Consider the following 11,965-nt stretch of genomic DNA (forward strand, 5'->3'; position numbering starts at 1 on the left):
TTGTGTGAATCTTGGTTAGAATTTTTTTTACTGACACTTTGTTCTTCATAATTCAAGCCTTTTAGTCTAGAATTCAAGCCTTTTAAGTCTGGTATAAAATGGAGCCTTGGATTTAGTATAAAATCCACAAAGTTGAATGAGAAGTGGGATGTTCCATAAATCCAGATATAAAATCTACTTTGTAAGTAAAAATGTTTTGAGAAACAGATGGTTAAAAGACTTGTCCCAGAAATACACAGACTATTATTACTTAGCTCCCCTCTCCCAAAAAAAAACCACCTTGGAAAATGGGTGAAGTTCCGTAAAGATCTGACATTTTCAGTAACCACAAGAGGGCAGAATCAATACATTTTTTAAAGTATAGCAGTAAGAAACTAACGTTTCCTTCAGAGGTGTTATAACCTGGTTAGAATACAGTTGATGGAATGCTTGCCACCTTTTTGATATTTGGACCCTTGGTATGAAAAGTGCTAGGAGCTTTTTTCACAACCACTTGTGTGTTTTAGTAGGCGTGAATATGTTGACCGAGCATGCTAGTGCAGAGAATGTACCCAAACGTTCGTCCTTCCCTATTTTGTCATGTCAGGGTCTTGTTTTGCATCTGGCTTTGTTCCCGCTGGCAGTCTATCCCTGCATTCATAGCTCAAGAAATCTCAGTTCCTTAGCATGAAAAAATACCGTCCAATTTGTTGAAACACCGCTCTGCCTTCCGCGCTTGAATTTGCGCAGGCCTCCTGGGAAACCCCTTTCATGTGACTGGGAATCCTCGCCTGCCTGGACCTCCGACACAGTAGGGCTCCTGTACCATGTACTATATGCTGGCAATAGTCCCTGCCTTCAAACGCGTCTGCAGGTTTGGGGGAGCGAAAGCAGCCGCCTGACGCAACACCAGTGGAAGGGTGCTAACAGTGTTCAACTGAAGCACTTGCTTGACACATGCTATCTGACCATTTTTATCTCCAGGTCCTTTACAGCTCCAACGCCCTTTGCCTTAGGTACTCCTCATCATTCGAGTCTAGGTTTTTGGTTTAAAACCCCACTTCGTCCGTGGGCCGAGCTGGTCCGCGGGGAAGCGGCCGCCCCGCCCCAACGTGCCGTCAGCCCCGCCCGGCCCGCCTTCCGTTTCCGGTAGCGCGGCGCGGAGATGGCGTCATCGGCGAGTGCCCGGCTGGCTGCCGGCGTGAAGACGCGCGATGTTGAGCCGGCTTCAGGAGCTGCGCAAGGAGGAGGAGACGCTGCTCCGCTTGAAAGCGGCCCTGCACGACCAGCTGAACCGGCTCAAGGTGACCCTGCGCCCCCGACTCCGCTCCTCCGTTCCGTCGCTTCGGCTCCGCGGGCCGCCCGGCTCTCCGCGGAGCCCAGGCGTCTGCGGCGCCCTCCTGGTGTCGCCGGTTAGCCCTTCCTCACCCGGCCGTCGCGGCTGGACCTGGTGGCTTACCGGCACCTGGGGGGCTGGATTTGAGATTATGGGTCCACCCCTCTAAGAATCTTGATCCCGCAGGTCTGGGCTGAGACTCAGCAATCAGTTTGGCGAGTACCCCCCCCCCCCCCGGCACACACCGGACCCCTGCAGCCCCGGAAACGCGGGCGGCCGCACCACGCGCTGAGGAAGGGAGACCTCCCGCAGGCTCGCCTAGGCCGCCCCTGCCCCCCACCGGCCTCCCCTCCCGAGCCCCTACTCTCTTTACTACCTAGTATGGTCGCTCGATACAGCTCTAGTCTCGCAAAGCCGACCGGCTGGCGGATGCGCCCACTCTGCGAAGGGAGACGGTGAGGCCCTGCGAGAAGAGACCGGCCACAAAGTAGTTCCCGGTAGCTCTTCTCCCCGGAGCTGTTACCGACTCCAGGGCCTTGACGAGGAGTCGAGATTGAAACCCATCAGCGCCAGTTCCCAGGCCTCTGCGGAAGTCACCCCCTTCAGCCTCAGTGAGACGCTCCTGCTAATTCCTGCTCGGCACTTCCAGGCCCTCTAAATCCAAGTGAGATGAGGGTTATGAAGGCTCTTTGTAAACTGAGAAGCACTGTCCACCTGCGACCTATGAAAACAGTGTGCGCTTTCCCTTAGGGTACATGTAATGGCCTGCACTTCTTTGTGTTCTGACGTCACCGCAGTGCCTGTACCAGTGCTTAACGTGAGCGTGCTGACGATGGCCGCGGCCAGAGCCTTGATTCCTTTGCGCTCCCGGAAACGCTCCCATTTTCCAGTCTTCCTGCCTTCTCTTTCTCATTACGGGGTAGACAAGCTCGGGTGTCTGGAATCAGAAGACACCTGGCTTTTTTAAGGGCATGCTTGTGTTTTCTCCCCTGGGCTGCTAGGTCTGGGGTAGTGGAAGCCTCGGTTCAGCTGGAACACCTGTTCACCGTAGGAGAAAGGGGCTGGAAGCTTTCTGTGCTGTTTCCTTAAGAGGCGGGGAAAGCTCGAGGAGCCCCACCCTTCCCTCTGGAGCTTCACAGAGCTTACACTGTTTTCACTTCTTCTCATGATGCCCACCGCTTACAGCGTGCTCAGTACATCTCACCTACATCAGTAGCCCAGTGACATAGTAAGGAAAGTGTCCTTGACTCTTCTATTCTAGGTTGAAGAACTGGCCCTCCAGTCAATGATTAGTTCTAGAAGAGAAGATGAGATGCCGTCTTCTCAACCTGCGCCTGAACAGTCACATGATGTAAGCTTAATCAAGTGTGGGCCCGGGGAGTCCATTCTGCTCTTACGCTGCTTAGCCATCAAAAATTGTAAATTACATTATCAAGCCCAAAGGACTCTGGGAAGTGCTGATAAGAACTTTCTAGTTTAAAGAACTGGATTGTCTATATTACTGCTTTAAACAGGGAACATCTACCAGCTAGCTACACTGTGGTTGACTGTACTTTTATATTGCCTCGAACTTCCTATTCATCCACTTTCTGTAGTCACTCCAGTGAACTGGGGAGAGTGTGAAGATCTTTGCAGGAAGATGTCAAAACTCTTCCTGTTCTGTGAATAAGCAAGCTTGGGATTTAAAAATAGAGTGTGGCTTCAACTACAAAGCCTAGTGCTAAAAAATGAGTTCTTGCCCTCATCATATCCTTCTCTCACCAAATGCCCTCAGGAAAATCATCTTCTAAATATACCATATTTGAACAGTTCTCCCAGATGCGTGTTAAGCCTTTAAAACTATTGGAAAGCAGCACATCTAAGCCAGCATAATTCTTATGTAAAAACCATGTTTGTAAATCAGGTAATATTCTATCAAATCCAGGGCATTTACTCTGCTCCCATTTTGGCAATGGGGGTTGGGGGGTCAGGGTAGAATTTGGAGAAATAGGAAACTGGCCACAGTTCTTAGTGATAAATATTGCGGATGAATATGCAGTTGAGATTTTATTTGAAAACATAAATTTGTTTTGAGGCCAGTGTTCTTCCTACTAATCCATAATGTGTCCTTGACTAAAGCAGATGTTGGTGCATGTAGACAATGAAGCATCAATCAACCAGACTGCACTGGAGTTGAGCACCAGGAGCCATGTGCCAGAAGAGGAGGAGGAGGAGGAAGAAGAATCCGATTCCTGAAGGGGAGAAGAGCCAGGGTTAGTCATAGGAGTTAAGTTCTAAGCCTCAGGAACTTTCTCCAAAGAATTCTTGCCATGGGCCCTGTGGCCTCCTTTAAAAGGAAGCAAGAACTTTAGGAGGCTGTGTAGTTGTAAAAATGGTTCCATCAATAACTCAAGTTTCAGAGTGCTTTAACCAAAATGATGACATACAGAAAAGCAGAGATGCAGTGTGTCGATACTGAGCGATATGGGTGGTGCTGTGTTTATATTCTGGTCAGATTCAGTAACTGTGTTCAAAACCAGAAACTTCCTCTGAAATGCTATTGAGAAGGTCTGGCATTTGCAAAAAGGGCAGAGTTTAAATACAAGCAAGCCTTTCCAATCAATGCCTCTTGTAAGAAAACCAATTAAAGACTGTTTGCATGCCATTGAACCCTTGTGAGCAGAGCAAGGCCACAGTGTGGGAGAGGAAGATGACAAAGAGGAGGACAGAGGGCCACTTGAGAGCACAAGCTGTTGCCACCTCTCCGTGACATCGTAAAACTGCCTACTAACATGCTTTGTGTGGCTGTCACCACATCTAGGTTGAGACATCACTGTGGTAAAATGTGCTTAGAAATAAAGATAAATAGTCATCATGCAGCTTGCTGCTTTCCAGACAGAAACAGAGAAAAGGGTCAGTTCCTCTCAGGTGAACGATACAGTAGGATGGTTGAAAACCCATTTCTGGACTTAGGAAATGTGCCATTGAAGAAGGATCACTAGGCTTGGGAGGTTGGATTTTGTAATAAAGAGACGATAGTTACAGAATAAGAGTTGTTAAACTTCGTATTTGAAGTTGAGACTCATTTCTGCGTACTGTCCCCTTTCCACTGAATATACAGACAAGTAGTTGCTTAATTTTATAAAAGTAATTGGCCCTGCCCAGAAAAGCCAAACAAAACACAACCTCCTCAAGCACAGCTCCTTACATAACTGTTCCAGAAGAGAGCACAGACATATTTGTTAATATTTCGTTAAAGTTATTTTGAGCTACTCTTACAGGAAGTAGCCAGAAGTTTAAATGAGCATGTTTCTTGGAAAATACAGTGTGAAAATTATTTTGCAACAAAAAGCATCAAGGTACACATTTTGGGGTCTAACTTAAAATATGAGCATGGGTTTTTAAGAGCTAGAAAAAGTTGGGTATGAATTCTAGCTTGACCACCAACTGGTTGCTTGCTTTTCACCTTTGCAGCTCACTTTCCCATCTATAAAATGAGAGTACTCATATCTGCTCTAGCAGTTTCACAGGTCCTTGTGAGACGCTCACAAGGTATCCTTTAAAAATCCAACTATTGGCAATTCCCTGGCGGTCTAGTGGTTAGGACTCCGCACTTTCACTCTCTGGCGGTCTAGTGGTTAGGACTCCGCACTTTCACTGCCGAGGGCCCGGGTTCAGTCCCCGGTGGGGGAACTAAGATCCTGCAAGCCGTGCGGCGGCTGGAAAAAAAAACAAATCCAACTATTATTGACGTCTCAGTAAGGAAGTTTGAGGAAGGAATTTGGCCTGAGGAACTCAAAAAACACAGCAAGAGTGATGTAGGGAACATCATTCTTGAGAATTAGATCATTCTTCGTGAAAAGTACTAGGAAGAAATCTTTTTGACTCTCAAAATGAAATACCTTTGGATGTGAATAGAGGATTTAAAACACCCCTCAAAAGACATTGACCTTGAAAGTGTTCAGATCCAGGTTTTAGACACCAGGTTACCCCATTCATTAGTTGGCACACTTCGAGACATTCTCAGTGGTGGTGACATCCTGTTAGGAAAAGACCCTGGGTGTGAGTAGGGTGTGGGTCTTAAACCTCATCTGAATGTTTGTATATTGAAAACATGTAAGTTAGGCTGTTGACTTAGAACAGATGTTAGCCTCGCAGTGAGAAAAAAAAATGATTGACTGGCTGAGGCAGCCGTGTATATATAGCACTGACCAGTTTTTAAAATCCTGGCTGTATCTCAGGCTCTGGTAGATCTAGAGTGGAACTACCTACTCAGGAGATTTACCTAGTAAGTTCTGTTTTTTAATTTGAAAATGAAATAGGCCTTTTATTGTTAAATATATATTTATTTTGGTTTTCTTTCTATCACCTGCCTTCTCGAAGAAAATGAGGGAAGGCAGCCTCACATATAACCTAAATCTCAAAAGTTACTTTTCAGAGAAAGAAGGGTGGCCAATTGGGACACAGCTTCGTTTTCTTTGGCTTCACTGCCGCCCCACAGTCACGACAAACCCAGTGCCAGGCACTTGTCTCCTCTCCAGGAAGGTGTGTCAGGTGTAACTGGAGAGAGAAGGGAAGCCATTGCTCAATGGAGCAAAGCAGCACGGCACAGTCCCGGGTGGACAGTGCCAGTCGGGCACCGGCCGCCCCCCAATCCTACCCCCACCTACTGTTTTTCCCTTGTATACAAAGACGGAAGGAATCAGTGGGATCTTTTCACAGGTCCACAGGAAAAGTGGTTGAAAGATAAGGGTGCTTGCTGAGAAGAACTGGACAAAGTCCAAAGATTAGAATTACAGGAAGCCCCATTAGTCCAAAGCACTGAACTTGTCCTCAGTGTGGTATTTCCGCCTTCCAGCCTCCTTCCTGTCTTTGCCTTTTCCCTGTCAATAATGCGTGGCTGCTAAATCTTTTGATTTCTTGTGCACTACAGACATTGAAAATCCCTCCACAGAAGTAGAAATATCTTTCACCCTTTGAATTTGATAGTATATTTATTAGAATAAGAGATTAGATTTGTTAAACATCTGGATTAAAATGGTAAAAGGATTTCCATACAGTTTTTAGGCACTATACACACTGTTGTTTACAATAGCATCAGTACTTGGATTTGGGGAAAGATAAATCTCATACATGTTAATGCCTTGATCCATTTGTAACATTCAGAGTAACTCCACCATTTTAGAAACACTAATCCAAACTTAAAGAGACATAGCACTAAATATCCCACACGGTATATTTAAAAATAAATACAGAAATACAACCAGAAGTCTACAGATCATCACAGTAGACAGACTGGTGAAGCCCCAGCTATCATGGCAGTGAAGGGCTCTGGCTAGATTTTGATGGAAATTGCTGAATTCTACACTAAAAGCAAAAACATAATGAAATAACATGATATACACTTTCTGATGCTCATTTTCATAGCAGCAAAGCATGCTTCACATGCACTGCCTGTGAAGGATCTTACAAGGCCCCTTCCTACTCAGTTGGAAAGAAGGTAAGCCTGGCAAGAATGAAGTACCACCAAGTGTCAAAGAATCCCGAAAATACAGGCAGCCAGCCAGTCACGGTGTGGGAGAGCAGTGCAGTTTTCAGTAAGAATGACTACCCAACAGTCACCAAAGTTTCACTGTAGTTCAACATTGCACGTTTTGATCATCAGCATACACAAAAATAGCCCCAAGCACAAAGCCAGTCCACTTAGGGGAATAACAATAGTAATAAGAATAAAGATGATAATATTGAAAATGACACGAGTAGAATTTTGGCACATGCTGTGTTCTTCATCCTTTGTCGTAGGTGAAATGCACATCTGAACAGAGACAGGCATGGGAAGGAGGCCCAGAAGCAACATGGCATGCCACTGCGCAGGGGACTCGGCTGCTTCCCCAATGCTTAGATGCCAGCCGCGTGGGTGGGTGTGCTGGGCTGGTTAAGGCCGATGGTGGAGCAGAGCCAACCTGCAAAATCCACTTCCTCAGCATCAGATCTCTTGATAAAAGCATGAACCTGTGTGTGAGGAGATGGACAGGAAGTGTATTTAAAAACCAAGGAGGGAAATTCAAGAGTCCTGGGTCTGGAGGTTGTGCTGCATTTGGAAGGTGCTCTGGGAGCCTGCCCTTGGCCGGTTGCAGGCCTAAAGCCCCGGCTCTGCTGGTCTTACCCTTCCCCAAGCCCGCTCTCTCTGAAATGGAGACAGCAGCTCTGCCTGCAGTGCCTCGCAGACTTGTTAAAGGAACAGAGGAACTGATGAACTTGAAAGCGCATGCTACGCTGACCAGGCTCTACATGGCATGTGAGTTCAGACATTTACAGTATCCCACTCCTCCTACCACCGCCACCACGTAGGAGACAAGTAAAGTTACTTGGTGAGGGGACTGAATCTAAGATAAGCCAGTCCGTACTACAAAGAGGCCCTGTCCCCTTGCAGGGGCGGGCTGGCCCTTTCTTTCCCTGGACTCCCTCTGGCTGCAGGGTCATCCTGGCTTTTCCATTAAACTGATAGGAGGACTGGGGAGATATGTTGGGTATCCTGCAGGCCCCTGATCAGCTGGACTACAGTGGTCAAGGCAGAGCAGGGTATGGGCTCGGGAAGTACTGGATAGATGACTGACAGAGGAGAACAAATGAGTAAGCAGGTGGCAGTGTAAGAATCTGAAATAAATGACTTACCATGAGTTGCTTCAAATCTGCTCTCTCTGCAGGGTTTTTTATTAAGCTTAACGGAAGAAAGACAGTGTGAGAGCTCTTGCTTGGCACTGGTTCTAACTCAGATTACTTACGTGTGCATGCATGCCCGTCCTCCCCACACCCCATAGGCTCTGAGGAAGAGTGCCTAAGCCTTACCCACCTTCCTGTTCTTAGCAGAGTGTCACGCCCACAGCAGGTTAATAAACGCTTGTTGAATTAAACTAAGGCCAAAAGGCAATATGCCAGTCCCTTTACAGTAAGTGCTGAGCGCAGCAGCTGTTTTGCCCACTGCTACAGTCAGATAGGTCACCTAAGTCCTAGCACTCTGGAAGAAGGGCAGCAGCTAAAGGGTAAAAGGCAAAGCTGTGCTCTCCAAGATGGATGGGGAGCCTGACAAAACCAAAGTACTTTCAGAGAACAGGAGGTGACTTACCATTTATTCACAAAATCTTGAAATTCCAGACTGAATACTCCACTGGGCAACTTTGGAGGAGGCTGCAAGTACATGTGAAGACATAGGAAATGCCTGGTGTCCTGCTCCACCCATCTCTCCCTTCCCCACTCCCACCTCTGGGCAGTGCTGCCCTCCTTATCCAGTCAAGGAAAGACAGGGGTGAGAGGCCAATGGCTGCTACCGGGTTACCGTGTTGGAACCATCAATCTCAAACCAGTCAGAACTGGGGCCAAGTCAGTGTTCTGAGCACTCACTTGTCTTGTGACTGAATAAATCACTGTTCCTCTCTGAGCCTCAGATGACCCTTCTGTGAAACAAGGAGGTTGGGCTTAACAATCCCTGGGACCCTTTTTAGCTCTTGAGGCTCTACCACTGTACATCTTGGAGTGTGGCAGGGAAACAGAACCATCAATTACTAGGAGCAGCAGCTAGGGGGATATGCAAACCACTAGGCATAGTCCAGCCCGGACAGCACCTGTGAGGCTGGCTAAATAACAAAATGTTTACCCCTCCTGAGCTCTGAAGGAGCACACAAAGGTTAAAAAAACATTAACTGGCAGAGAGCTGGGTCTGGAAGAATGTTACCTACACACTCACTGCAGGAATGAGGGTGTTTGCAGCCATCAGAGCAAGCACACTGGCAGTAGCCCTTGTCTTTCCAGGGTGTATGGTGGAGATCACACAGGGCAAGGCCCTGGGGCACCCTGCTTATGCACCACACAGCCCCAGGAAATGTCACCCACCCTTCTTGTGACCCGTACTGGGGTTCTGTGCAGCTTCCTTGTGAGCTGACTCCCAGACACTGCTCTGATGTGTAACCCGAGTCAACAGGTGATTGGAGACTAAAAATCAAACACTAACATTACCAGAGGAGTCCAGCCTACCCCTCCTCTTCCCCTGAACGCCTTATCAGAACAGCAGGTGAATAAGCCCGATCCCAGGTCATGGACTAAAACCCAGCTTTCGGGGCCCACGGTGCTGAGGGGGGATGAAGGGGCTGTTCAAGGGAGAGGCCAGGCGAGGGAGGGGCTGTGTGCCAGCAGAGTGTGAGGTGCAGCCCAGCCTCCTGGGAGGTAGGATGCCAGCTGAGGAGTAGGTGGGAAGGAAGGAAGAGCGCTAGGTGGGACGAGCCTGAGCTGCTTTTCATCTTGGAGCCTGTTTCCTTAGCTGTATGAAAAGGAAAACAAAACCAGCCTGGCCCACCTGAGCAGTGCCTGGAGCACTCAGTAGGAAAATGAATGTGAAAACATCTAAGAAATCGGTGCACACTAGGTGACTGGCAACTATTTGACCTCAGCCGTCCCTTCCCTTAATGTGGCTCCCACCCAGCACGACCCAGTTTAGGTCCCAGCAGGAGAGGATGGCTTTCCTAACACAAATGCAACACATTCTGCCTCCCTTGAGTCCTTAAGCAGCCTAGATCAGATCCCGAACTTGCTGTGTCCCACAGTGCTTAGCCTAAAGCTGTGCAGCCAGGCAGTAAAGAGAGCTGAACTAAGCTCTCCAGTAGACTGTGAACCAGTGACAGTGATTTTTTAACTGCTGGGGTGAGCCAGGATTTTCCCCGCTGAGTTTGTAATGAACAAGGGGACCTATCTGAGCCTTTGGGGGTCTGGTTTTAGAGAGCAGTAAGAAAGCATGAAACTCCACTAGTCTCAAGGAAGAAGAAAATGGGGTGATGCCCTTTACCACGCACCTCAGCCGAGTGGGAGGCCTCCAGCTGCCTCCCAACCAGGTCAGAGCTAGACCCTCCTCTTCCTCTACCCATGCTGCTCCAGACGCCGAGAGTGCTGGCCTTCCTTAATCATCTGAAATCCTGTCCTGCCCTCGAGCTCCTCCAGCCCTGCCCCACCCTCCTCTGAGCAGCCATGGTGCTAGTCCCTAGCTTCCCGCTCCCCCAAACCCAAACTGATGAATACTTGTCAGTCCCTTCCTTGATCCTTTTTACATTTAAACATACTGGTGTATATAGTTCACAAATAATATATCTTCTTTGTATTAAAGTAAGCCAACAGCAATTGAATCACCTGTTATTCCATCACTTCAAGATAATCACTATATCATATTACTTTCCAGGCTTTATGTGCACATACATGCGTACATAGATTTCTTTAAAGAACCAATCATAGTATACATACTATTTTATAATCTGCTTTTTGCACACAACTAATAGTGAATATTTTCCATATCTCCTTCTGCACTGTCACTTTTTATGTTCATTGCTTTATATGGAGAAAACCATATATTGCAGTTACACATGCATTTGCCTTGCCTCCCCTACACAATCTAACAGTCTTTAAGACCTGAGACTGTTTTTCCATTTGTGGATCCCCATCTCACTCCTACCGCCACCCCACAGTGCTTAGCACATAGTAAGTGCACAAGAAACGCTAGCTGAAAAAAAGGAAATGCCTGGTGAATGAAGGATGAGAATGTAAATGGGCAGGTGGAGGCTCCTGAATCTGAGAGAGGAGGAGGGACTCAGAGCTGCATGAAGATGTTCCTGGGGAAGGGACTTCTGCAGCCTCTAAACCAGCCACTCAATTCCAGGATCATGACGCACAAACCAGGACACACGAATCTTGGAGCCCGGGCAGCCCATACTGTGGGAACAGTTCAGAGGTTTCCCAGACAAATCAACAGTGAGTTTTTTTCTTAAGAGGAGCAAATAAATTCCAAGGTCAAAGAAGCCATGCAGTACCTTACCTCATTGACTATGTAATCCAACAACTCAAAAATTGCCATGGGAGGTCGGCTGTCCATTCCATAAGCTACAGATTTTATAAAAAGAAAAAAGAAAACACTTCTCAGAAACAGAAGGTTATTTGCCAATATGAGGCTAGGGGTGGGCATGGACCCTAGTGACTAGAACAGAGTCGTGGACGATAAAGAGAGACAGAAGAGCCACAGATAAGGCCTGAACACAGAGGGGACCAGCCAAAGCCACGGAGTCAGCTGACCAGGGTCGGAGTCTGGGCTCTGCCGCATCCAAGATTTGTGACCTTAGGTAAATCAGCTGACCACTGAGCCTCATTTTGAGTTTTGTAGAGATGGGTAAAAATTATGTCCGCCATTCTCCCCTTCCTTACACTGAAAGAGGAGCAAATGAGATAATAACTAAATAATTCTAAAGGATGTAGTTTTCATGTTCCCTGAACTTGGGTCTCTTCCTCTTGGCTCTCCGGGGCCACAGCCACCAGCCCCTGCAACAACCCGCCATCGGCTACCCCTGCCCCCTCCTGTTTCTCCTTTCATGCATGCCCTCTCCCATGTGGGCCTCATGGAGGTAAAGACCAGGTCTCCCTGATCAGACAGGAATGTCCTAGCAGGAGCTACATCAGAAGATGATAGCTGGGCCAGGATCTTCCAATACCAGGTTTCCTTCACAGTTCAGAAAGGCAGGCAGTGCTACACAGTGCTTACCACCTCAGAGTCAGACTTGGCCACTTACAAATAAATGCACGTGGCGAGTCAAGCACTCTGTGCCTCAGTTTCCTCACACCTAAAATGGAAATTAGAGTAGT

The 11,965-nt window shown here is 47.6% G+C and overlaps 2 protein-coding genes across 4 annotated transcripts in view; one reads left to right on the forward strand and one right to left on the reverse strand.

The window, feature by feature from the left end:
• Window positions 1-1,137: 1,137 nt before the first annotated feature.
• On the forward strand, window positions 1,138-4,355 carry SNAPC5 (small nuclear RNA activating complex polypeptide 5). 3 transcript variants are annotated; one of them, XR_009699527.1, is made up of 3 exons: window positions 1,138-1,283; window positions 1,502-1,979; window positions 2,577-2,665. XR_009699527.1 is itself a non-coding variant. In XM_061181994.1 (3 exons), the coding sequence occupies exons 1-3, from the start codon at window positions 1,194-1,196 to the stop codon at window positions 3,548-3,550; spliced, it is 297 nt and encodes a 98-aa protein (XP_061037977.1). In that variant the 5' UTR covers window positions 1,138-1,193; the 3' UTR covers window positions 3,551-4,355. The 3 variants fall into 3 exon arrangements, 2 of the variants coding, with proteins under 2 accessions (XP_061037977.1, XP_061037978.1); XM_061181994.1 differs by lacking the exon at window positions 1,502-1,979 and adding an exon at window positions 3,434-4,355 and having other exon boundaries at window positions 2,577-2,666; XM_061181995.1 differs by lacking the exon at window positions 1,502-1,979 and adding an exon at window positions 3,437-4,355 and having other exon boundaries at window positions 2,577-2,666.
• A 2,288-nt stretch (window positions 4,356-6,643) lies between these two features.
• The window catches only part of MAP2K1 (mitogen-activated protein kinase kinase 1), a 79,898-nt gene continuing 74,576 nt past the window's right edge, over window positions 6,644-11,965 (reverse strand). The window contains exons 8-11 of the mRNA XM_061180157.1: window positions 11,148-11,212; window positions 8,421-8,482; window positions 7,970-8,015; window positions 6,644-7,306 (exon numbers count right to left, since the gene is read on the reverse strand). Of these exons, the coding sequence (XP_061036140.1) occupies window positions 7,193-7,306; window positions 7,970-8,015; window positions 8,421-8,482; window positions 11,148-11,212 (287 nt within the window). The 3' untranslated portion in view covers window positions 6,644-7,192. The remainder of the gene's footprint in view (window positions 7,307-7,969; window positions 8,016-8,420; window positions 8,483-11,147; window positions 11,213-11,965) is intronic.

The sequence above is a fragment of the Eubalaena glacialis genome, chromosome 2, assembly GCF_028564815.1.
Source record: "Eubalaena glacialis isolate mEubGla1 chromosome 2, mEubGla1.1.hap2.+ XY, whole genome shotgun sequence".
NCBI lineage: Eukaryota > Metazoa > Chordata > Mammalia > Artiodactyla > Balaenidae > Eubalaena > Eubalaena glacialis.

Coding starts and splice junctions, on each gene's coding strand:
- SNAPC5 (XM_061181994.1), top strand. CDS start 1,194: ATGTTGAGCCGGCTTCAGGAGCTGCGCAAGGAGGAGGAGACGCTGCTC. Junction 1,284..2,576: donor ACCAGCTGAACCGGCTCAAG/GTGACCCTGCGC, acceptor CTTCTATTCTAG/GTTGAAGAACTGGCCCTCCA. Junction 2,667..3,433: donor CGCCTGAACAGTCACATGAT/GTAAGCTTAATC, acceptor CCTTGACTAAAG/CAGATGTTGGTGCATGTAGA.